A 25,561-nucleotide genomic window follows, 5' to 3' on the forward strand; every position below is an offset into this window, starting at 1 on the left:
AACTTTAATTAGCTTTTTCTTCGTTCAGTATTTTGGTTGAAGGAAATTACTTATGTTTACATTTTCTTTGTATCCTTAAAAGTACACGTAAGGATTAAACAAAGGACCGAAAGAATCACACTGTTTTTCAGCTCTCCAGCAAAGCTGATACAGAGGTATTTCACTGTCGCTCTAAGTTGATTTACTCTTTCTGGAAAGCAAGCTAGCTGAGTGTAACCAAAGCTATAAAATTATTCATAACTTCTCTCACTCCTGGCTGATCAACTTTAGGACTCTATCCCAAGAAGATATCTTCTCCCTCAGAACCAACATAGGGACTGAAATGTGCTTTGCACAGAGAAGGTTTTCCCACTCTTTGTGACAGTGAAAATGTATAACAAGCTGAAATGCAAGCACAGGAGCAGAGCGTGGGGATTGGCACAGAGGACCGCAGTGATGCCGCCTGAGTTGTCTCCTGCGGGGAGCGGATGCCCGTAGAACGGCTGCTCCCATAGGGTGTGCTCAGTGCTTTTAACCACGTGGCCCAGAGTCCTGCACGGGCTCCTTACTCCGTACCCACGGCTGGAACCCACGGCCGGAAACGGGGAAGCCGGAGCCAGGCTACTGATGGTTTTCAAACCTGGGCCCTAGTGCTGTACCCCTGTGTCTTCATCAACTCAGAAGAGCATTTAGAATAATGGAAAACAGGGTGAATGGTCACTGGTTTTTTTTTCTGTTTCCTTTTAAAATTGAAACAATTTCTTTCCATATAGAAAGGAAACAATTCTGAACATAATTGTAGTTCTTTTATTAAGCTCATTCATATATGTACATGTGTTATTCAGAAAAACAGGCTGACTGTTTACAGGTGTCTGAGTGGCTTAGCCTCTGATATCTGTCTCAACTGAGCGTGAATAACTCAATTTTTCATTAAGAATCCCAGCCTTTTTGAGATTCCTATAGTTTCTGGATAAAGAAAGTCCCTAATTCTGGACAGAATGGGAATTTTATATAAGCTAAGGTTTTAAAATGAGCATTTCCATTTAGTAGAAAATAATGTCTACGTGTGTGTCTGGAAGTTTAAATGATGTAGGTAAGCTCTCATTGGTGCACGTCGTAGAGAAAGGCAGGCAGGGTGGCTGTGGAGCCGTGTGCTTTATCGTGGACCTGCTCACGTGTATCTGACCGCCCGCGTACGTGCACCCACTAAACACAGAGCCATGGGTGCTCACGCATGCTTTGATGTTGTTTCTCTTGGAACTAACCGCTTTCAAAACTGTCGTTCTGATATGCTGGAGTGGAGTTCTGTTTGCTGTTTAGATTGTAGCCTCCGGAAAGACAGCGTCCACAGGTATTCATAGTCTCTGGGGGAAGCAAAATGCCCCAGACACTCCTTACTCAGAGGCAGGTCGTTTGGGATGGCTCGCTGTTGTGGGAGTGTCTGTTTTTATGCTGACACACGGGTGGCCGATAGCTGTTTTCTTTCTCCTCAGTTTGACTGCGTTGGGTCTTCGTTGCTGCGCGTGGGCTTTCTCTAGTTGCAGCGAGCGGAGGCTGCTCTTAGTTGCAGTGCACGGGCTTCTCATCGCAGTGGCTTCTCTTGTTGTGGAGCACGGGCTCTAGGCAAGCAGGCTCAGTAGTTGTGGCGCACAGTCTCCGTAGTGGTGGCTCGTGGGCTCTACAGCGCAGGCTCGGTAGTTGTGGTGCACGGGCTTAGTTGCTCCGCGGCATGTGGGATCTTCCCGGACCAGGGATCAAACCCGTGTCCCCTGCAGTGGCAGGCGGATTCTTAACCACTGCGCCACCAGGGAAGCCCTGGCATTCATTTTTTGAAGAAAATGTTGAAATAGCAACTGACCCCTCACTCTCCCTCGCTTAGCTGCCCTGCCAGTGCAGGGCCACATCAACTGCCTCAGCCCAGCTTTGCGCTGTTCAACTCCATGGGAAGGAAAAAGATGAATACAGCATCATCTCTGCTTCTAGCAGGGAGACGGGGTAGCTATGTGTATACAAACGCACGCAGGTACACTCAGAGGTGAACGTGAAGTGCACGAGCAACACGGAAGTCTGGGTGCTTGTTTAGACCTCTCTCGCACGACGACAGTGGGCCCCTTCCTGGTCTTTCTGCCAATAAACGGAGTGGAAAAATATGTTATATGTATTTGATAGTAAGCAGGAGAATTAAAAGAGTACCACTTACAGAAAAGTTTGAAAACCACTGCTCTAAGGCTTCCCTCCAATCCCATGCTGTCTGTTCCAAAAGAAGTCCCCCCTGTCTTCCTGAATCCACACAGTGAGCAGCCTTTCAAGCACCATGTGTGATCCTGACTTTGAGTCTCAGCCTTTGGACAGCATCCCACCCCTCTGTGCACCATACGAGGCTCCAGGATCTGCCCTTAGCCCCATCTGTCACTGGTCACCATATGCACGCCACCCATGGCCACACTGTGTAAGAGCTTTGGTATTTAGAACTGGAGCAAAATCTAGCTTAACTTAGCCATTCATTCTGAGAATGTATTGATGTTAGTATTTAAGGAATCTGAGAACTTACAGTGAAAAGTACTTTGTAAATCAGCTTTACATACCGTTTTCAAAATAATCATTTATATAAAGATATAGAAATGTATTTGTCACTCAGCATTCACTGAAGTGCTTATTGTATGTTCTATTGTGTCCCTGCTGTGGAAAAACTACTCGAAGTCCTATCAGCTTTCTCTGGGAAGGCTTTCTAGAGAGGACATGTGTATTAGTTCCCTGTTGCTGTGTAACAAATTACCCCAAGATCTAGCAGTTTAAAACAACGAACACTTATAATCTCACAGTTTCCCTGGATCAGGAATCCAGGAACGGCTTTGCTGAATGGTTCAGGCTCAGGGTCTCTCATGAGGCTGCAGTGCCCTGAGGCTTCCAAGTTCACGGTCATGGTTGCTGGGAGGCCTGAGATCCTCCCTGGCTGTTGACATGAGGCCTCAGTTCCTTATCACCTGGACCTCACCGTCAGCTGCCTGCGTGTCCTCGCAACATGGCAGGCATCTTCCCTGCGAGCAGGTGATCCAGGATAGGTGGATGGATGGATGGATGGATGAATGGATAGAGATTGAGACCAAGACAGAAACAGCAGTCTTTTTTGCGTGCTGTCAGTCTCTGGTGATCACACAGACCCACCCTGGTACTGTGGGGAGGGGTCTGCACAGGGTGCACATCCCAGGAGCTGGGAATAATGAGGACTCTTGGAGGCTGGCTGCCCCACCTCTTCCTAGAGGGGTCTTCAAGGACATAGTGGAAGTGCATTGGTATAAAGTCACTAGCAGGGGAAGCTGAGATTAAAGGGCACAACGTGCTCACTTTTTTTTTTTTTTTTTTTTAACCAGGACTCCTTCTCTTTTCATTTTCATTCCTTTCCACCGACCCTCGTAGCGCAGATTGGGAAATACACAGGCATCTGGCCGCAGCGGTCACCTCCTCCCAGCAGACAGGCCATCATACAACTCAAAATCGAAACAACTGACAAGGGCTCCCAGTTCCCAAAGGCTCCCTGCTGCCTCGGTTCTTTTAAGCCTGCTTATTGCCTGGGTGTATACAAATATAAAGCCTGGCCATTATCAGGACCATTCCAGAAGAGCGGAAATCGCCAGGGAAACGGGGTGCTCGGGGAGCTGAGTTTTCTGGGTGCTGTGGTCTCCAGGGCAGGTCCCCTGGATGCTCCCACCAGTTGATTGCTCTGGGTGGACGGACAGACGGCCTCCTGCTTCCTGAAGTGGGGCTGCCTTCCCTGCTCTGACGGTCAGTTGGTGAGTGGCGGGGGAGGGGGACCCCTGGGCCCGTTGCCTCATGTGACCTGGTGTCCCAGTTAGTGTCTCTGTCATCCTCAGGCAGGTCCCAGAGGTGGCCCGGGGCAGAGCGTGTGTGTCATCGACGAGGTGGGGAAGATGGAGCTCTTCAGTCAGCCGTTCATCCAGGCCGTTCGCCAGGTGCTGTCCACCCTGGGGACTGTCGTCCTTGGCACCATCCCAGTACCCAAAGGAAAACCGCTGGCCCTCGTGGAAGAGATAAGAACCCGAAACGACATTAAGGTGTTCAGTGTGAGTACCCCCGGGCCTCTCTACCCGCAGGCGTGGAGCGGGTGCCCTGAAACAGCACGTGGCTCTAGATACACCTTTGGCTTTGAGTTAGTGGTATTTTTTTTCCTCTCGTGGCAGAATATAGGCGAGTTATAGAAGCGAAGTTATACCTCTGCTGGATGCCAAAGCAGATGTGCCTGCGGGGAGCCGCCTGAGGCATCTGCCCCTCCTGCGGTGCCCTCCTCACCAGGCGCCGGGGCCTTGCCAGCATCAGCGCCCGGGCAGCAGTGCTCTGGGTCTGAGCGCATCTCCCCCCAGGGCGATGAGGGTACAGAGGCAAATGAGTGCCGTCTCATTTTAAAGGTTTCCCTTTGAAACTGGCCGCCTCCTGCTTGTGGGGAGAAGCTGTGGCTACAGTTTGAAGCACAGTCTCCAGATGCTGTAGAGTAGCACCGTCCAGAGAAGTTTCCACTAGGATGGAAATGTGCTGTCTGCACCGTGCAGTGCCGTGGCCATTAGCCACACGGGACTATTTACATTTAAATTAAACGGAATTAAATTAGAGAAATCTTTTCCTCAGTCACACTGGCCACATGTCAGGTAGCCAGCTGGTAAGACACCCTGCCCAGAACAGGTGAATCTGGCTCTGGGCGTGGCCCAGGAACCTGTCTTCGCCAGCCCTCGGGGGCTCTGGGGCCCCTGCCGTGGGAGAAGCCCTGGAGCGGAGCACGTGTGGAGGACGAGTACGTCAGGGGCAGCGTCTGGGCCGGTTGTCAGGGGCTCTGGTGGCACTGCCGGCACTTTGCCCGCAGACTTGCCCTTCTCTCCCGCCGTCTCTCTGTGCCCCTCTTTGTCAGGCACTGTCCTCCCTGTGCCGCCTCGGTTGGTTTGCATCAGTGCGGCCACGTCACTCTGCTTGTCCCTCTCTGCCGACCCCCTGCCGGCGCCAGGTGAAACAGTGGGGCTGGCAGGGCCACTTCTGTGGGAGGGCCGGGCGTGTGCTCTAGCTGCAGAGAGCCAGTGAGCGCCTCACACCGCTGGTTACATGTCCCCAGGGCCGGCTGGCCCCAGGGGGACATGCACACGTTGTCACCCAAGTGTCCAGGGTACCTTTGGGGCAGTAGACAGCCGTTAGGGTTATTAGACCAGCCAGACTTGGAGAAATCTGTTTGTGCGTTGCTGCATTCGTTTATTCTCTTACTTGGTAAATACGGATTGAGCATCTCCTGTGCGCTCGGCCTCACACTAAGTCTTGGTGATGAACCAGACAGACCGCGTCTTTGTCCTCATGGAGCCGACATTCTAATGGAGGGGCTAGATGAGAGAAACGCAAGCAAGCATCTAGGCAGTTTCAGATATGGATAAATGCAACACCAGGGCACTGTGGTCCCTGGGGACCGGCGGTGGGGGAGGAGGTGGCGAACAGGGGAGGCCTGAGAGCCAGGCAGGGTCGCTTCCTCGGTGGACATGGGCCTTGTCTGCAGAGTTGTATGTCACCTCCTCTATCCGTTATTTCACGTGGCTTCCGTATTAGAGTTTTGGGTTGTGATTGTCGAGTTTCTCTGGAAATAGAGACAATGAATAATGAGAGATCATGAAAGACAATTAGTCTTCAGGTCAGACAGCTTCCAGGCTGGAGGGCTGGGGAAGTGCTGATGCTAAAGTCCAAGGCCTGGCTGCCTCTGCAGACTAATAACCCAGCAGTGGGACTGCAGTTGACTCTTACGTCCAGAAACCAGTGCTGTATATTAAGACAACACCACATTTTCTCCTCTCTAAGCTAGGAGGTTATTCTCTAGGCAAGGTAATCCTGGCTCCTAATGATGTAAAAGTGATTAGCTTCTGGTTAATTCTGTAAGCAACCCCGTTATTCTTGTCTTTCTTGTGTTCCTCTGGGGCTCGTGTGATCTTTTGGTGCGTATTTTATAAATGAAGAATCTTATTTTCCTTATCTGCAAATTTAGGGGCTGGATTAGATATTTCTTTGGTCCTTTGCCTTTCTAATATGCAGCAAAGTTGCCTGAATTCATTTTTGAGAGCATCCTTCGCATCCGACACTTGGTCCATGGTACAAGCACATGTGAGGTGTATTCCCTTACCTCAAGAAAAACAGACCAAGGGACAGTCCAAATCTGGAGGTGGGAAGAGAGATTTGTGTGAACAGGAGTAGGGAAAGTTGTCCGGAAGGAAGTGGTTCTTGGCTGGGTTTTGGAAGGGGGAAGTGGGGAAACGAAGGAACATTCCAGATCGGGATTATGCTATGTAAAATGCGGAGGGCAGCTTCCCTGTGCTCACAGATGATGTGGAGATGGGACTGAGGCCATGATACTGGGAAAGTATTCACAGTAACTCAGAAGTTATTCACATTATCCAGACTCTTCTTCTTAACAGGGTCAGGTAAACAGAGCCTTACTTTTCAGAAAAACCCCTGAGGACACTTCCAGTCCTAGACAAAGTGGAATAGACACACTGCTCCCTGTCGCTCCTCCTAAGTCAGATAAAAACCTTGGACGTTGTACATAAAACAAACATAAGAAGACCTGAATGGTAGAGGGAAGAAGGCGCGCTGGCCAGGGACCTCAGGACCCCAGGAACAGCACAAGAGACACGATTGGAAATCACTTGTCATGCCAAGAACCAGGAAAATCAGCCAGAGTGAGAGAAACAGCCGACATGCCAACAGCAAGACGTCACGGATGTTGGAATTATAGGGCAGAGATTTTCAAACAGCCATCATAAAAATGCCTCAGTGAGCAATTACAAACCCACTGGAAACAAATGAAAAATAGAAATTCTCGGCCAAGAAATTGAAAGTTTCAACAAAGATACAGAAGCTGTAAGGAAGAATGAAGTGAGCATTTTAGAATGTAAAATAGAGTAACTGAACGCCAAAGTCCGTGGGTAGACCCACCAGCAGAATGGAGATGACAGAGGATGGAATCAGTGAACCTGAGGGTGAAACAGTAGAAATTGCCCAAGAAAGAACAGACTAAAAAAATAAAATCCAGGGCCACAGGGACCTGTGGAATTCAGTAATATAGAAACTTCTATCCTGGTGCAGGTTCAGGCATTGAAGCTTCTCTTCCCGAAAATTATGTTTCCCTCTCAGAAGTTTGGTTAAATGTTTTCCTAATTTCTTCTGTAGTTTAATGCCGAGTGTAGCCACTGAAAACTGTTTTAAATTTATTTCAATATTAGGTTATAGGAGACCACATGTCAGAAGACATTTAATGGTAATGTCAGTGCTGCAGAGACGAGAGGTGAAGACCTTCACGGGTCCAGATTCCAGCAGGAGCTCTCGTACTGCTTTCATCCTTCTCTGACTCACAACGTGAAAAAATATGTCTCTCCCTGCCTGTCACTTCTAACAAAAAAATGTGAGTTTGGTCATGTTGGTGGCATTTCCAAAGCATATTTCACTTGATTTCCTGTGAAATCTCTCCTTCATGAAGATGCTGGAGAATGTTGTCCCCTGAGGGGACAGGAGAGAGGAGAGACGCCCGGAGTCTCAGGAACGGGGATTGAGCTGCCAGGGTGGCCACCAGTCCTGGGGCACCTGGGGGAGGTGTTGAGGTCCATCAGTGCGTCGGGGACGTCACGGCAGCCTGGTCATCAGTGAGAGCTGGCGGGCCTTGTCTGAGGTTGTTCGGTTAGTAGGGGCACAGCCAGGATTCAGACCTCGGTCCGTTGACTCCCAAGCCTGAGTGTTACCGTAGCCCTGATGTGTGTTACCTTCGTGGGGAGGGGTGGTTCAGATGATTTGAAATCTAAGATCCCTGGAAAGTACTTGGTCTTTCTACTTTAGAAAAATGTTACTGTAACTAAAATCTGTTCTACTGTTCTGAATTCAGAGCCACTTAAACTTGTTTTTGTCCATAAAGCAGTTTTTCTTCTTTTAGTTTTTGCCCGTGGATTGCAAGATCACAAGAAAGATGGGAACTAGGTCCCAGCTTCCCTCCAATTTGGAAATTTTTAGACCTCCTCTTACTCCTCCTGGCCACGGGTTTTTTAACCAAGCAGGGTATAAACCATTTTCATCTCACCAGGAATTTGATGCTGTTTCTGGGTCACAGACTTCTGTAGGTACAGGAATGAGCATACACCTGCCAACCTTTAGGTCAAAAGTCAGTAGGCAGGGTTTTCTGTAGAAATTAACAAGCTAATCCTAAAATTCATATGGAAATTTAAAGGACCCAGCTCAAACAATCATAAAATGTTGGAAGACTCATACTTCCCAATTTCAAAACTTACTGCAAAGCTACAGGAATCAAGACAGTGTGGTGCTGGCACAGGGACAGACACGTAGATTGTCAGAATAGAGTTGAAAGTCCAAAAATAAACCCTTGCATCTGCGATCAACTGATCTTCAACAAGAGTGCCAGGACAAGTTAATGAAGAAAAAATTGTTTTTCAGCAAAAGGTGCTGGAAAACTGGACATCCACATCCAAAAGAATGAAGCCGGACCCTTACCTCACATCAGACACAAAAATTAACTCAAAACAGACCGTAGATCTACATGTAAGAATGAAACTATTGAACTCTTAGAAGAAAATATAGGAGTAAGTCTCTGTAAACTTGGGTTAGGCAGAGTCTTATTTGTTCCAACACCAAAAGCACAAGTGACGAGAGAAAAGTAGATACAGTGAACTTCACCAAAATTTAAAATTTTTGTGCTTCAAAGGACACTGTCAAGAAAGTAAAATGACAACCCACAGGATGGGAAAAACTAAGAATCATATATCTGATAAGGGACTTCGTGTATCCCAGAATACATAGAGAACTCTTACAACTCAATAATAAAACAACAAATAAACCAATTAAAAAAGGAGCAAAGAATCTGAAAAGACGTTTCTCCAAAGATAGGCAAATTGTTGATAAGCACATGAAAATATGTTGTAACACCATTAGTTTTTAGGGCAGTGCAAACCAAAACCACAGTGAGCTAGCACTGCACATTGCTGGGATGGCTATAGTGAAATTAAAGGAAAGAAATGGAAAATAGTGTCAGTGAGGATGTGGAGAAATTGGAGGCCTCATACCCTGCTGCTGGGACTGTAAAGATGCAGCAGTTCGTCAAAAAGGTAGACGTGGGATCACCGTATAACTCGGCAATTCCACTTGTAAGTGTGTATCCAAAAGAATTGAAAACGTGTGTTCAAACAAAAACTTGTACACTGGTGTTCATAGCAGCCAAAAAGTGACAGCCCAAATGTCCATCAGCCGATGAACAAACAAACAAGGTGTGGTGTACACACACGATGGGGCATCACTGGACAGTAAGAGGGAATGCCGTGGTGACGTGTGCTCAACGTGGAGGAGTTTACGTCACGTGACACCAAGGGAAGGAAGCCTGTCACAGAGGATTCCGCACTGTACGATTCCATCTGCACGGAATGTCCAGAATAGGCACATCTATAGACAAAAAAAATTGGTTAGTGGTTGCCAACACCTGGGGCGAAGGAGTGAGTGTAGTGATTGAGAGTGAGGGTAATTGGGGGCGGGCGGGGAGGGCGTGATGAAAATACTCCAGATAGATAGTGCTGATGACTGCACGACTGGGAATCTACTAAAAGCCACCGAATTCTGCCCGAGGTTGAATTTTTTGGTATATGAATTATAGCTCAGTAAAGCTACGCTGTACACTCACGCAGAAGTCAGGACACCCAAACAAAGAACCATCCCCTCTCCTTCCTCCTCCCGAGGGAAGTGGCGTTGCCACGGAAACAAAGAACCATTGTGCCCCTCCTGCCGCCTCCCAAGAGAAGCGGCGTTGCCATGGAAGCATAGTCCCATCCCATGGGCACTGGGTTCCCGAAAACCCCACTGGCAAAATAATTCTTGGTTTAGAGCCTTTAAACTTCAAGGGAAAGTAGGGTTAGAGGGTTTGAATTCATGAATGAGCCTATTTTTAGGTTCAATAAAACGAAATGGAGACAATGTGAAACGGAGAGACTAGTAATCCTTTTGTTATGTGTTAATGTATAATAATGAGCATTGTCAAATTAATTTCTTTTTTCAATCCCCTTGCTTATTTAAAACTTGTCAGGGTACTTCCCACACAGTTTCAAGGAAATGTATGTGGTTTTGTTGTGCTTTCTTGCACATAGTGTATACACGAAGAGGCATTTTTTTTCCCTGCCTGTTCCTCTGTCCATATGTGCACAGCCTTCCTGATGTTACGGCGCCCAAGTCATTGACTGATAGGCCAGTCTTAGGCCCTTCCCTGGTCCCAGGAGGCTCAGAGCCACTCAGATGCCTAATAGGCCAGAGTCTTCATAATCTGTATTTAACCGCTCAGCTCTATTTCAAAGACCCTCCTCTGCTTAGAATATGATAAGCATTGATGGAGCACCCACCCTGTGCTAGACGCAGGAGGAATGTGACACAGCCCCATCACCCTGGAACTCGTGGTCCAATTTCCTAGGGGCCTGAGGCCGGGCACCTCCTGCAGCCCTGGGCAGGGCACGGTGGGAGGAGAGGGCGAGGACGCCGGGGTCCTTTCTGCAGTCCTCACCTCCTTTTCCCTCCCAGCCCCCAGTGCCCTCTTCTCGTTAGCCTCTCAGGAAGGGCTTTTCTGCCACCAAAAGTCTGGGGGTAGAATAAAAAGTAGACCAGAATTCTCCCGAAAGGGAAGCGTCCCTGAGTTGACAGACGATGCTGTGCTTGTTCTCGCATCTGAGGGTTTGTCTTGGCTGGAAAGGAACGTGGTAACTGAACGCTGTAAACGGCTTTGCATACAGATCTTACTGCATAACCTTCAGAAGTCATCCTAGAGAAATCCAAGGGGGCGGCGGAATATTAGTATTCTGTTCACCAGGTTTTAGTGAGAAGTCAGCAGAATGTGTCTTTTCTAGTTTTTATCCTTTGTTCTTTTTCTATGCAAGGCTTGGAGACGTTCTCAGCGCGCTGGGGGCGGGTGGACCCTGTCCCTGCTGCAGCCCCGCAGCTCCCGGAGGACGGTGGGCTGGGCTCCAGCAGGACACCTGCGTGACAGCGGAACTGTGGCCCTGCAGCTTGGCGGTGCTCTCTGGGGCTCTTCTTTTATCATCTCTGAGCCTCCCGCCTGTTAAATCCTGCTTCTCTGCAGGCCTCCGCTGGGCCACTTGAACAGCCTGCCCCCAGGACCGGAGTCTTGGGTAGCGGGGTTTCCACCTCATCACCCTTCACTTCCCTTCATCCCCCCGCCCCAGCCATTCTTTCCGAGGGCTGAGGGCTTCAAAGACTGGAAGTGAAGCCTTAGTGATGACCCAGGGGAAGAAATCCTACCAGCAGCCTGCTGACCCTGTTTCTTCACGTGTCTCATCGCACCGGCTTCAGTTTATACTTGAACGACGTCAGAAGTGTCCAGTGCGGACCTGCTGACCTCCGGTGCCCGAGATCCACCAGCAGCGGCTCCTCTGGAGCTGGATGGCGGAGCCGGGGCCCCCTTGGGGACGTCCGAGGGAGCGGGGCGGTGCCTGGCCCCTCCTCCCCCACCCCCGCTGCCACCGTTGCCCCTGTTTTTCTTCCCTCTTGGGTCCGTCTCTCTCCTCCTCTCCCAGCTCAGCATCTCACCGTCTCTCTCACGTGTGTAAAGGAGGTGATGAAATGTCCCCATCAGAGGAGGTGGCCCTTCTGGGCCTGCAGTGAGCCCTCAGGGACCCTGATGGCAGAGCCTCGGGGACTCCTCGTGAGGCCAGGGCGGAGGCGGGGGCCGAGGGCCCGCATGTCCTCCTGCCCTCCCTGCGTGCCACTGCCACCCCGATCCTCCGTCCACGGCGGGGACTCCCTCGGATGCTCTCCGCAAGAACGGGCTCGGGCCAGTGTAAGCCAGAATGGCAACGAAGCCTCATGCGGATGGGCGGTTTGTCATCAAGGCGAAGACGGGGTGGATGGTCCTCCTTTCGGTGGAGCCAGGGCTGCCCGGGGTCCAGTGGGCGGCATCCTCAGACACCACCGTCAGGGGACCGGCCTCCGCCTCTTGGCTCCGTCCTTTCGGGACTCAGATGGTCAGGAGGTCCCCAGGGCCGTGGGCAGCTCTGGTGCGGCAGAGGCGCCGCGCTCTTGCAAGAAGGATGTGGGATGCAGGAGCCCCAGGCGGTGAGGTCCACTGCGCGTTTCCTCCAGACGCGCGTTCACCTCCCGAGCCGGGGCCCCTGCCCCCCGCGGCGGGGGGGAGGGCCTGTAGCGGGACCAGGCCCGTCTCCTCTCGGGGACCTCGCACCCCGAACCCGCTCAAGGTCTTCCGGCCGCACGCACCTCCTCTCCATGTGATTCTCTGCTCGGCCCTTCTCTCTGCCGGTGCCCTTCTCCCGGCGTCCACCTGTCAGATGCAACTCGGGCATAACCGCCTGCGGAAGCCTTTCCTGGTCCCCCAGCTCCCCGTGCCTCCCAGACTCTCTCAGGGACCCTCTGCAACCCTGCTCTCACTGCTGTCCACGTCTGCCCCCCGTCTGGTCTGCGGGCTCCGTGAGGTCAAGGTCCTGGTCTGAGTCTCGCCATCCCCAGCACCTTGCCCACCAGCAGAGCGTGCTGAGTGTTGTGTGGGCCACCGAGGAAGGCACTGGTGATGGGAGGAGAGGCGGCTCTGCCCGTGCTCGGGGCGCAGCCCCCCACCCAGCTGCCTGGGGGCGTCTGGATGCTCGAGCTGTACTCCATGGGCCTGTGGTAGTGACAGAAAGAAAAATATAACACAGATCATCGGAGAGAGCTTGAATAAACTGTTAGTTTTGTTTGTTTTTGTAACTGTTGATCATAGAGGTAGCACACCGGGATGCAGGGGCCTGTGTCCTAGTCTGCACTGCGCCTGCGCTACCTCTGAGAGCTCAGGAAAAGCCCTGCCCTTCTCTGGGCTCCTGCTTCCTCGTCATTCACGTGCAGGGTTGACTGGTGTCGGAGGTTTCTTGCAACGTGCAGATTTGCTAATAAGCTCACGGAGAGGTGAGTAGATTACTGACCTTCAGAGCATCCCAGAATCCTGGGTGTGACCCAGCGCCAGTGGGGCCGCACTCAGTGGGCCCGCCTGGAGGGCCAGTGCCCACCTGAAGCACAGGTTCTCCCGGCTTCACTCAGGCATCCTTCTGTCCAGGTCAGGCTGAGCTCAGGGGCCACGTCCCAGCCTGCATTCCCATCATCCCTCCCAGGGTTCAATTCATAGCCCTTTTCCGGTTAAAAATCCTTCCGTCATCAAAACGCACTTTCACTGTTTGAGCCGCAGCTTCACAGAAGCTGGTGGTGGGATTCGAGTCCACCGGCCCAGTTTTCAGAGCTCTCTGGAGGACCTGGGCTTCCTCCCTTGGTCGTACCTCGCCTGGGTCACACTTTCTAAAACACCCCTCACCTTTCAGGCTCTTCTTTTAGAATATTACCTGGCAGAGTAGGTAATTGAAGGAAAAGAAAGGGACTCTGAAGCGCCCTTTCTTGCTTCTTCCCACAGGTCACCAAGGAAAACAGAAATCACCTTCTGCCAGAGATTGTGACGTGTGTGCAGAGTGGCCGGAAGTGAAGACGACTTGTCCCTGCTTTTCTGCACGTGAACACATCTCTTGGAGAGGAGCCTCAGTTCCCTGCCTGTCCAGGTTTTTGGCCTTCGGGTTTATGAAATCTTGGAGGCTTTTCCAAAGAAAGCCCGACAGCTGTTTTCCATAACATGTTTAAAAGATCAAATTAGCCTTAATGCTGGATTGACTCGACAAGATTAACAGCCCACTGTGGCTTATTTACGCTGAGAGATTTCTGTTTATTTCCTCTTGCCGTTGTGCATATGATTTGGGTAAATTATGAAATGAGAAATGGTTTTCGGAGTATTAGTTGGAATTTTCCCCCATTGATTGAAGTTTATAAATGTGTTCAGGGAACAAGGGGGAGAAAAGAGTTCACTGCCTGATCAGTTTCGCATGTCAGGAAGATTAAATCCCCCTCCAGGAGCAGCTGGAGTCTCCCGCAACGTAGAGGGATAACAGTTACTTGATTTTTAAAAAAAATCAGTATTTCAAAAAAGAGCCATTTTCGGTCCTTCCCCCTCCCCATCTCTTACTGTTTATCTGTTTGCTTATTGCTTAATAAAATAAAGGTAGATGTGATGATCGCACGCATGTGGGTCCTCGCGTGGGAGGGACGAGCAGTCTGTAGAAATGTTGGTAGCGCTGGGTACCCAGCGGGGCTTCAGGTCAGAGCCGCACTTTGGCCCCACTCATTTAGACAAGTTCGCAAACCTTCCTGGGCCCTGTTTCCCTCCCAGAAAAGAGGGAAGTGGGTGCCATCAAAGGAAGGCGTCGCCACAGCCTGACGGAAACCACCCTCAGGCGTCCTCGTGATCCCCTGGGGAGCGCCTGGGGCCGGGGCCCGGGCTGCGGGGAAGACGGTGCAGAGAGAGAAGGTGCAGCCTGGGCAGGGCCCCGTGGGACAGACCACTGAAGCCCCAGAGCTCACAGAGGATAACAGCTGCCCTCTCAGGGGTTGATGGGACACAATGACGATAACCAGTTCAGTGTCTTTAGGCCAGTTTTGGTGAAGAACTATGAATTACCAGGATTTCTTTAGCCTTAGCTACAAACCCAGCTGGTGCTTATGCCGGGTGTGCCCTTGAATATGACCTCTGACCGGTCCGGGCATCTGTGGAGCGAGGTGTCCCATGAGCTGGGCCCTGGGGCATTGGACAGTGCAGGAAGCAAGTCAGAAAGAGAAAAACAAATACCGTATGCTAACACATATATATGGAACCAAAAAAAAAAAAAAAAAAATGGTTCTGAAGAACCTAGTGGCAGGACACACACAGTATTTTTAAAAATGGGGTTTTTTTGGCCAAGCCGAGGGGCATGTGGGATCTTAGTTCCCTGACCAGGGATCGAACCTGGGGCCCTAACCACTGGACCGCCAGGGAAGTCCCCCAAATGGTTTCTTTTCTTCTCTTGAATTGGCACGTGTCAGGGAGATGGTCCTTTAAAGTCACGGCCTGTGACCTCTCTGACTGTGGTGGCTGAGGAAGAGGGGGCACCGTCAAGCCATAAGTGGTCAGGTGCGGGGCGGGGAGCAGTGATGGCCCAGGAAAGTGGGATGGGCCTCCCCCCTCCTTCTCCGTCTGTCTCGTGTTTGTAGAATGCTGTCTGGGAAGACCGCGTGGGAGTAGGGGCGCTGGGGGCAGCTGATGGCAGGTGCTTGTGACTTGGGACAAAACAGTAGGAAAGTGGAGCAGGCTTGAGAGGAGGGCTTGGGGAACAGGCCTTGCGATGCCCGTTTCATGGGCCAGGAGAGGTCAGTGCACCAAAGCGGTTTTCGAAAACGACTTGCCAGGCAGGTGGCTTTAACACACACGGCAGAAATGAAAATCAGTAATGCCAGGTTAGCCCCGTGATTTATAGAAGACCGAGCACTACAGTTTATATTATCTTTAGAGGAGAAGAATGTAGAAAATAAATGTAGAAAATGTAGAAAATAAATAACTGTAGAAATGTAGAAAATAAATAACTCTTTAGCTCTGTTCTGGCAGAACAGGTGAATAACTCCAGCAAGAAATGTCACCTTCGGAAAATCTCCTCTAAATGGGGACTAATAATACAATATTTTGCAAGGAATACGCTCTGATAAACAGTTGACTCGCTGAAGATCAGATTAACAAGCTCATGAGTTGTAAATATAAAAGTTGTTTGCAACCCTTGAAAAAAGTCACGTGGCCGCGTTGTTGACAGTCCATTAAGGATCCTGGAGGGGATCCAGCCATGATCTCACCCGTGGGTCTACGTGTGCACACGCTCAGAGCGTACACTCAGGTGGCTTTACTGCTATAGACAACGCAGAGGGTGGCATCCCTGTCTGAGGAGTCTGGCCCCGATGTGGGTAAACTACACCTTTCCTTCTCCCGCTGCGTCCCAAAAGGCTGCCAGAGAAGCGGGATGAGCAGTAACCCAGCAGTCGGAAAAGCAGCTCTCGAATCTCCGGTGGCAGGAGTACCCGCATCGTGTCTGCCTTCTCACCTGCATCGCGCTGTCCCTGCAGACTGCTCTCCCAGCTCTTTGAGCAGCTCTCACTTGCTGGGGAAGCGGTGACTCTGTGTTTCCTACTTGTGGAGGCCCGAGGAGTGCCCAGTCTGAATGCTGCTGGGCGTGGGTCATTGTCTTACCTAATTCAAGTGGCCACCCTATATGGGGAGGCCATGCTCACAGCTCAAGGCTGCCCTTTAGTCCTGAGGGCTTGGCTGCAATGTTGCCCAAAAGAATTTCGGGAACTGCCGGCCAGGTTTGCTTGAGCCGACTTGGAGGACTGCGGTGAGGTTCTAGCAGCTTCTCTTTAGACAGACGTCTGCAAATCCATCAGAAATAAGGAGTGCACCTCCAGGGATTGCTGATTTGAGAGTCATGCACTGTGTCTCCGATTATACAGAGTCTACCTATGGTTATTAATTTCTAATTCTTATTTTATAAAAAAAAGAATATTGCCATCTACTTCCAAGGGGTAAGGAATTCTCTGCAATACCCTCCCCTCTGCCTACACTTCCAAACTCCAGGTACCTTTAAGAAATTTGTGTGACTGTTTCCAAATTGAGTATCCCTAACTATTTAGGCCTTTCCAAAAGTGACGGTTCGCCAGGTCAGGGATGATATTCTCCATGGACTGTGTTCTACGATCCCTTCTTCCTCCCTCATGTCAGGAAGAAGCCAGGTTTCTGCTCTACCTGATGGGAATCTTAAGATGAGAAAAGCTGTCTCAGAATTTGCCTACAGCATTATAAATCAACTATACTTCAATTAAAAAAAAGAATCTGAAAAAGAATATATACGTGTATAACTGAATCACTTTGCTGTATACCTGAAACTAACACAACATTGTAAATCAACTGTACTTTAATAAAAAGTAATTTTTTTTTTAAAAGAAGTTGCCTAAATGTCATTCTTACAGTGAAGGATGTGGTATTTCTTTTGTTGTTTTTTGGTTTTTTTTAGAAGTGACAACAGTTTCAGCAGAACTCAAACAACTGGACACAGCAATAACTGTAAACATTTTAATTCCAAAAACAAAGGTATGTGCAAATGTCCTGTGACGCGGTAAGGATTGCTTGGCTTGGAAACAGGCGTGCATTCCTGGGAAGCACACAGGAGCGCTGGGCGAGACGGGGCCTGGCTTCTTGCAGGACGTTGCTGTGACTGCAGTTGGCATCATTCCTAGGCGGCCCTCCGTGACCTGCCTCAACTAGACTTCTGCACTCACGTTGCTGGGGATGGTTGGCTCCTTTCACAGGATGCTTTGGACGTGACTGCATGCACTATCCCATTTTTTTTGCAGTAAAGCTGTCACTGGTTTATACTTACTGCATAAATATTATAAGGAAGTGAGATGTTTATATGTAGACTGGACATCAGCGCGTTGGACCAGCTCATGGTGAGATACGCACTGCTGTCCGCCTCTTTTCCACAGTAACAGTGACATACAAAATGCCAGTCGTTTAGCATGCAGCTGTCTTATTTTCATCAGGACCGGAAGGAATTATTTATGTGCTCTATTTGAGTTGTCTTAAGATGTTAACATGGCTTTTATTTGAATTTTCCAGTTCTGGGAGGGGTGCTTCCCGCGTCCCGCCTCTCTGGGGCCGCGAGTGCCAGAGCAGGAGGGAGGCCTGGTGTCAAGGTTTGTGTTCATCACGTGAGATATTTTTCAAGAACCTGAGATCAAGTTATTCTGTTTTGTACACAGCACTCATCTTCCACAGGATGGATCTCCCGGCTCTCATTCTTTGTGCTGTTTAGTTTGGGGAGCGCAGGGGAGAAGCTGGGGGGGGGGGGCTTGCGTCCCTCCCCAACGGCGTGGCTTCTCCGGCCCGAGCTCAGCTACTGCTCGTCGGAAGCGCTCTGCTGGGAGGCCGTGTCGTCCAGGCCCATGTCCTCCTGGCTTGCCCTTCTGCACATCACCCGCAGGTTCTCGGCCACGTGGCGATCTCGAAGCAGCCCCTGCTCAGTGGCCTCCGTGGGTTCGCACGGCTCGGAAAAGTGCTTCCAAAGAGAAAACAGAAGCAACAAGTGATGGCTCAGCAAAGCTGATTGCTTCCCCTGATGACCACCCCACGGCTGTAGGTACCAGCCGGCAGTGTGGCAGGAACCTGGGGTCAGAGTCTAAAGTCAGGTCCAGTTACAGAGGGCCAAAGCGGGGGGTTCTTTGAGGACAGAGCATGCAGCCCGAGCCACGGGCAGAGGGAGGTGCCCCTGCACATAGGGACCTCTTCTCGGGTAACCTGGAAAAGCATGACCTTGGGCAAGAGGTCACTTGTGAGCCTGGATTTCCTGAGTTTGGGTCAATGTCACTTCATATACATTGAGTCCTGCACAGCTGCTCACTCCTGCAGGTTTGATGCCAAACAGTATTACCGAGGCCTTTTTATTGTGGCTGCACGCGGTCCCAAGGACCCAGCCATCCCTGTGGGAGAGAGAATTGGCCAGAATCCCAGAGCTGCATCCACAGACTGTCTTAAACACACATTGGGGGTGGCAGAGAGCTGCGATACTTTGTGCACCGTTACTGAGGAAATGAAAAAAGGGAAGTTTGTTTATGTTTGGCTATCTAACTTAAACTCCTAAAGTAACCTGGGACTCCAGGATGCTCATAACCCTGCCCTGAAGGCTAGCACACCGTCGCTGCAAAGCCATGGCTTTTCTTAGGGTGGTGCATGCCGGCCTGGTTTCAAGGTGGCTGGAGGTGCCACTGTATGGCTTCTCCTGCGGGCGCGGGGAGGCGCCGGCCTGTAGGGCTTCTCCCTTTGGGAAGAGGGTAAGGGCAGAGCCCCCCATCATCCACCTCCAAATACCCACGCCCGGAACCAGAAGGCCAGCAGCCTGTGGCTCTGCCCCTCCGCGGGCAGGACGGCGCGTGAACGTTCAAACGGAGCGTGGAAGTCTCCAACCTGATGCCGGCTTTTGCCTTAACATCTCCGATTTCTCTCTCCCTACCACAGTACAGAAGAGAGCGGCTGGGTGTTTACTTACGTACTTAACTTGTGAAGCCCAGTTATTCATCCAACGCCAGCCAGCTTGGGATTCTCGATAAGGAACCGTTTATTTGGGCAAAGTCCTCAACACTCTCTAACATTTAACTGCGTAAAAGTAGAAAGCCATCTCGGGAGCCACCGTAAAATCTGGTGGCTCGGAACTGATGGTGAGCTGCCTGCAGTGCTGATGTGTGTCCTTTCCTCTCCCTCAGCCAGAGGAATGTGGAAAGAGAAGGTTCTGTCTGCATCTGTGGAGACCATGCCCCCCCCCCGCCGCCCCCGACATCCTGGGTTCAGGGCGAAGGGGACTCTGACACCGGCTCCCTCCACCGCCTGCCTGGGCGTTATTATGGTACACGTGTGATACATCCTGTCCGCTTCCGAGCGCGGCCAGTCCAGCTCCCGTCTCGTTGCCTGTTACTCCGGGAACCCTACAGGGCAGGTGATGGGAGCCTGCAGGCCCGGGGGGCTGGGCTCATCGGCCAGGAGTGCCCCCCACCCCCCGAGCTCCTCACCCGTGCGGGCTGGCTGGTGGTCCTGGCCGAGGGGCCCAGGGTGATGTTGACACTGCTGGAGGACTGGGTGTCGCTGGTGTTACCCCCCTCGGCGGCAGACAGCCCGGAAATGACCAGGACGCTCGAGAAGCTCCTCTTGCCAAAGAGGAAGCTGAGGGTGGAGCTGGTGGACGAGCCCAGGCTGGACCTGATGAGGGCCTCAGCCCGCTCGCGGACGCTCAGGTGGCCGGCAGCAGGGGCGGGCGGGGGCTGGGAGCGCAGGGATGCCGCCGAGGTGCACGGGGACAGCCGGCTGCCCGAGAGCCGTCGGGCCAGCTCGTGGACCGACGTGGACGTCTGCAGGAAGGCCGGGTGGCTGTCCACGATGGGGCCGGACGAGCGCAGGATGGGCGGCGTTTGGCTTAAGACCCTGGGGGCCTGGACAGACTGAGTCCTGCCTTTTCTCCTGCCTTTAAAGGAAAGCAGAGCAAAATAGGTAAACGACAAGGACCTACTGTAGAGCACAGGGAACTCTACTCAACAGTCTGTAATAATCCATGTGGGAAAAGAATCTGAAAAAGAACGGATATATCTGTAGGGATAACTGAATCGCTTTGCCGTGCACCTGACATTAACATGACATCGTAAACCAACCATAAATTAATTTAATAAAAACAACACATAAGTGTGGGAATTAAAGAGGAAGAGGGAAAAGCAAGGGCATTCAAAAAGTCACTTATCTAGTCAACCAGAGCTTTCTAAAAAGGGGGATTTAAAAAAAAAAGACAGCAGAGCAGACCGGCTTGCCATGGCAGGCAGCTGCCCATGTCAGTGTCTGCGTGCTGAGGCAGGCGGGCTGCTCTGCGGGGCCCGAGGGTCCCAGGCTGGCCTCCCACCTTCTGGGCTGGGATGGAGGGTTGGGAGCCCAGCTCGGGGCTCCACTGAGGCCTGAGAACTGAAGGATGGGGCAGGGGTGTTGGTGTGGGCCACAGGCCAGGGCGATGGGCCCGTCTGGCTTGCCCAGGCCTGTCCTGGGTTCCGCACCGAAGTCCCTCGTCCCTGGCAGCCCCTGTCCTGGGCAAACCCATAACGTGGCCTCATCAGGCAAATCCCATCACGTCCCTGCTTCAAGGACTGGGTTCCCGGGCTCCTCTGATAAGCAGTGATGAAGGGAAGGCATGCAGGTTTGCATCATGTCTAGTTGCCTTCGAAAGAGGAAAAAAGGGTTGAGCCACATGCTGTGGCCTTTTTTTTCTAGAAAAGTTTTCCCTTAAGATCAAGGTCTTTGAGAGGAAGCCCTCCCCGGCCCAACTCGGGCGTGCACGTCCCGGGTTCCCACGTCTGTCAGGGCTCCCAGTGGACTGGAGGGGCTCCCAGCTCCCTTTGGCCAGTTGTCCCTCCCCTCAGGGGTCCTTCCTGGCCCAGCTCTTGCTGAGACTTGCTGAGATGAGGCCTTTATTTTATTTTTAATTGGAGTCTAGTTGATTTACAATGTTGTATTAGTTTCAGGTGTACAGCAAAGTGAATCAGTTATACATATACATATATCCACCCTGGCCTAAATCTAAAAAAAAAGAGAGAGAGAGAAAAACAAGGCCATTTTGGACACAAGGGACCGGACTGCCCAAGGGTTTGGTCCTGGCACATCTCTGGAGGAAGGCGGGCTTAAAGCGCCTGTCTTGTGCCTGACTTACCTCTGCGGCTTTAGAGACTAGGCGGGTGGACGAGCCTTGAACTGCTGGAACGCCGAGTTCCTTAACTTAAGCCTCAGTACTCACCAGGGTCTAATTTTAAAATATTATTTTAACCGCAAGGTCCTACTGGGAAGCACAGAGAACTATATTCAGTAGCCTATGATAAACCGTAACGGAAAAGAATATGAAAAAGAAGGTATATATATGTTTAATCGAATCACTTTGCTGTACAGAAATTAACACAACATTTGTAAATCAACTGTACTTCAGTTTAAACAATAAAAATCAATAAAATATTATTCTGAAGGGGGCAGCTGGTGACGTCACGGTGCTACCAATTGCCCTACTGACGTGTCTCCAGGAGTGGCTACAGTTACAATCAATGGGTAAAAATAGAGGGGGCTGCAGGGTGGGTACCCCCGAGGAATGTCGCCTCACCCCAAATGCCCAAGTGATTAACCGGGCACCCGGTGATTCTGAAATATTTACGTTTGTCTATGGGAACACGTCTTTTGCGAGATAACTCCTTAGGGCACAGATGTTACTGTGGACATTCCCCGGGTCCCCTCTAGCCCTGCCCCTCCCACAGCGGCGGACTGGCTGAAAGGGCCCTCCTGCCTCACGTTGACCTTACTGCCATGTGCCCACTGTGGTGGTGGGGGCCCGTTTCCAGAGGGCACTGGGGCTCCCACCTGGCTCCCTCCTGCCCGTCTGCTGAGAAATCGGGATGCCCCCCCACAATGCTGCTCACAGAGTGGTACTGGGATCAGGCTCCCTGGGTGAGTGCAGGCAGCTCCCCGGCATGGGGCTCCCCCCCCCCCCGGGGATGGGGCCCATCTGAACGGTCCCCGCTGCAGAGCTGAGTATGTTACTCTTATAGAGGAAGAAAGAGGGAGAAAGGGACCCTGACGAATCAGAATTAAGAACAGAGATGGTGATTTGTTAGTTTACTCAGAGCTTGGCAAGGCCAAACACGTGCTTGTGATTTATACGGTAACGCTGATTGCTGCCCCAGAATAGCCCACATTCATCCGCAAGACAGTGATTTTGATGTTGGAGAGACCACCCGTACTTAGTGGGGGAACTTAGCTCATGCCAGTAACAAAGGGGAATGGTCTGTGTTCCATGCAAGATGGGGAAACCCTGCCCCGATTTCACTGCTTCAGATTTTCTTGGGTTTTTTTTTTTTGTCGCTCTTGATTTTTTAAAAGTTAATTTTGCAAATGGAACAAGTACGAAACCAAGCTAAATACATCTATGCTACTTATTATTCTGTAGTTTAACTTAGTTTGCCAGTTACTTCATTATCAAATTAGGAGCGTTTCTAGGGAAAACCTCCTTAGAACCTGGATTGAAATTCCATGTAAATTACCCGCCCCTGTTCATTATCCCAGCACTATTCCTTTGTCTTTGATTGTTATCTGAAAGGTGGTGGTGCAAATCCTTAGAATAGGATAGAAGAGAGAAATTATATGTATCAAATGTTAACTACTGAATCTAGATGAAATGTATGTAGGTATTCATTGCCTTATTCTTGAAGTTTTTCTGTACTTTAAAAAATTTCAAAATAAAACACTAAACTATTAAAAAAAACAGGATAGAAGAGATAGCCTTCCTGTCCAATTTGGGATTCAGATTAGTTACAAATTCCTAACTGCTCCTCAGCAAGCAGCCCACCGGCCTCCACCAGTGGCCGAGTCCCCTTCCAGCAAGAAGTCTGCAGGTTGTCAGGCCGCACTTAGGGCTGCATAGTGAGTTCCTGGCCGTTGGGCGTGAGGGCCCGCGAGTCAGGCATGAGGTGCTGGGCATCCACACGCTGTGCCCACCTGGGGTTGCAGTCCTCTGGGAGTCTGGCAAGGGCCAGGATGGGGATACTCGGCTGGGGACTGAAGCAGGGACCCAGGGAGGGAGGGAGCAGTTGGGACTCCAGTTATGGGCACTGAGCCTTGGGCACTGTGAGTAAAACAAGAGTCTGTTCTTAGAATTTCGTTCACATTCACCCTTGAGAGCGGCTCAATCATTGCTGCATAGCTAGGCTTCTCTGTCATGCCCTGCCCGGGATGTCAGCTCCTTCACCTCGGCCCCAGGGACTCCCACAGGGCACAGCACACTGGTCATCACTGGTTGCCTACGTGGCATCACGCGGTGCTCTCCACCCTCCGCCCTTCCTCTTTGACTGCATCGGCGCATCTACAGGCTCGGCACGCGGCACACTGACCAGGAAACAACGACCCAACCTGCAAAACTCACCTCGCACGGAAACCCAGAGCTTTTTCAACCCCTGACTGGGAACAGAGCCAGCCCCAGGCGGTTTGGGTTTGGCCAAGGGCTTCTTAACCTTGGCCATTGGAACCATCTGGGAAGCTTCAAAAGTGCCTTGACCTAGATACTGAGACCCACCCCGCCCGACCCGTGTGCCCCTGCAGACTGGGCCCTGGGCCTCCCCTGTAGCCTGGGAGGCGAGCTACGGGGCAGGAGCTGGGAAGGTGAGTCTTCCAGGTCGAGTACAAAGATACGGGATCAGGAATATCCCCCCCAGCACTGGAGACCGACCTCTAACTTCCCTGCACCGGCTGAGCAGGCTCCTGGCTTGCTTTCTGGAAGCTGCGGGCACCATGGTTTGATTCAGTTGGAGGGAGGGCGAGAAGGAGGCCAGAGAAGCCGGAGGTTAGAAGGAACCCCAGCAACTGCACAGCACAGAGGCCCCTTTGGCGATGCCGTCCTGCTGGGAACGGCAGCGGCGGGGGGGGGGGGGGTGGTGGTGGTTGGGGGGTGGCTTCCCAGGCTGCCCTCCCTCTTCCAGGGGCCTTCGGGCATCTCACCACTGGCTGCGTCATCTGGGAAGAGTCCTTGGTGGCAGGTACGAGGCGTACCTTGGTGGCGCCGGGCAGGGCCGTCCCCCTCCCCATGTGCGGCTCCTTCTGGGGCCGGTGTCCTTGGGGTCACAAGGGCTACTGCACTCGGAGCTTTGGTAACTGACAGCTTTGCGCCTGGCCCTGTCAGGGCCCGGGAGTCCCCCTACCCCATCCCCACTCTCTGCACCAGCTCAGGAGGCGGCGGCCTGTGGGTGGAGGCCCCTGCCAGGCTTCGGAGGCCTGAGCCGGGCGGGGGCAGCTCTCCTCTTGCCTGCAGCATGGATGCTTGTGAGCACCTGCGTTTATCGGGCGCTGAGGGATGCAGCCTGGGATCCCACCAGAAGCTTAGCCCGTCCTGGGCTTTGTTCTCCAAGCCCCGGGGTTCCGACATGGTGCTTACTCACAGGTGGGGCGTGTTTCTAGCTGCCGCCGAGGGACGTGGAGAGAAGGGACAGGGGTCCTGGCCTTGAACTTCCCCAGGGAGTGAGTACGTGCAGTGAACCAAGCCAAAGGTGGCCATGTCCCCGTATGGCTTTAACCAGGGTGGTAGTAAAAAGAAGGGGACATCTCAGTTTTCTAGGGGCAGGAGGAGGTGTCTGTGTCCTGGGTGTGGGGAGTAAGGTTGTCCCTTTCTGATGCCAACTTCGAGCTTTTCTACATGTCTCTCAGGGGCCTGCTCTGCCCTGACGTCCCGAGATTTCCCTGCTGCCTTGAGGCGTGCCTGTGAGTCCCAGTGGCTGGTTTCAGGCCAACTGTCTCATGTGTTTCATCCTTTTGAAGGCAAGTTTGGACTCCATCCCTGTCCAGCCCCGCAGAATGGGTGTTTGGCTTATGCCACCAGCTGTGATGCCCCCTGGTGAGTTTCAGGAAAGCCTCGCCCCGGGCAGCCACTGAGGCAGGGGGATGGTGAGGCTTCAGGCAGGGCCGGAGGGCAGAAGGGGCCATCTGTCTTGTCATTCCCCCTCCGGGACTCACGCCCCACCAGCTTGTCTCAGCCCACTGGGGCCCCCTTGGGACTCTAAGCCAGATGGTCTGAAAGGTGGTCACTCTTGGTGGCCTTGGGAGAAGCGATTTTAAGAAGCAATGATGGAGGACTTCCCTGGCGGCGCAGTGGTTGAGAGTCCGCCTGCAGATGCAGGGGACACGGGTTCGTGCCCCGGTCCGGGAAGATCCCACGTGCCGCGGAGCGGCTGGGCCCGTGAGCCATGGCCGCTGAGCCTGCGCGTCCGGAGCCTGTGCTCCACAACGGGAGAGGCCACAACAGTGAGAGGCCCGCGTACCGAAAAAAAAAAAAAAAAAAGCAACGATGGACAATGCACAGCTGGTTTGGGCTCTGGAAGGTGCAGCTCCGACATCTGCCACGAAAGCCCGTGACTGCTACCAGCCTCAGGCTCCGGCGGTGAATGGGGGGGGCGGCGGTGTTCACAACCTATGGGGTCTGGATTTTAGGACAGGAAGCAGCGCTGGCCCCAAGCGCTGGCACAGCTTCGCTTCTACGAAAGGGAAGAGGCATCTCACTGAGTCAGA

At 51.9% G+C, this 25,561-nt stretch overlaps 2 protein-coding genes across 5 annotated transcripts in view; one reads left to right on the plus strand and one right to left on the minus strand.

The window, feature by feature from the left end:
• NTPCR (nucleoside-triphosphatase, cancer-related) overlaps window positions 1-14,780 on the plus strand; it is a 163,150-nt gene extending 148,370 nt beyond the window's left edge. For 2 of the 4 annotated variants that reach the window (XM_029245312.1, XM_029245311.1), the window contains one exon: window positions 3,852-8,662. In XM_029245312.1, the coding sequence (XP_029101145.1) occupies window positions 3,852-4,196 (345 nt within the window). In that variant the 3' untranslated portion in view covers window positions 4,197-8,662. Of the gene's footprint in view, window positions 1-3,851; window positions 8,663-13,456 lie in introns of those variants that run through there. The other 2 variants (XM_029245313.1, XM_029245314.1) reach the window with 2 other exon arrangements.
• Window positions 14,781-16,975: 2,195 nt separating this feature from the next.
• The window catches only part of PCNX2 (pecanex 2), a 278,141-nt gene continuing 269,555 nt past the window's right edge, over window positions 16,976-25,561 (minus strand). Inside the window, exons 34-35 of the mRNA XM_029200853.1 lie at window positions 19,507-19,955; window positions 16,976-18,002 (exon numbers count right to left, since the gene is read on the minus strand). Of these exons, the coding sequence (XP_029056686.1) occupies window positions 17,841-18,002; window positions 19,507-19,955 (611 nt within the window). The 3' untranslated portion in view covers window positions 16,976-17,840. The remainder of the gene's footprint in view (window positions 18,003-19,506; window positions 19,956-25,561) is intronic.

This window comes from Monodon monoceros, unplaced genomic scaffold (genome assembly GCF_005190385.1).
Source record: "Monodon monoceros isolate NGI ecotype Baffin Bay Population unplaced genomic scaffold, NGI_Narwhal_1 Super_Scaffold_4, whole genome shotgun sequence".
NCBI lineage: Eukaryota > Metazoa > Chordata > Mammalia > Artiodactyla > Monodontidae > Monodon > Monodon monoceros.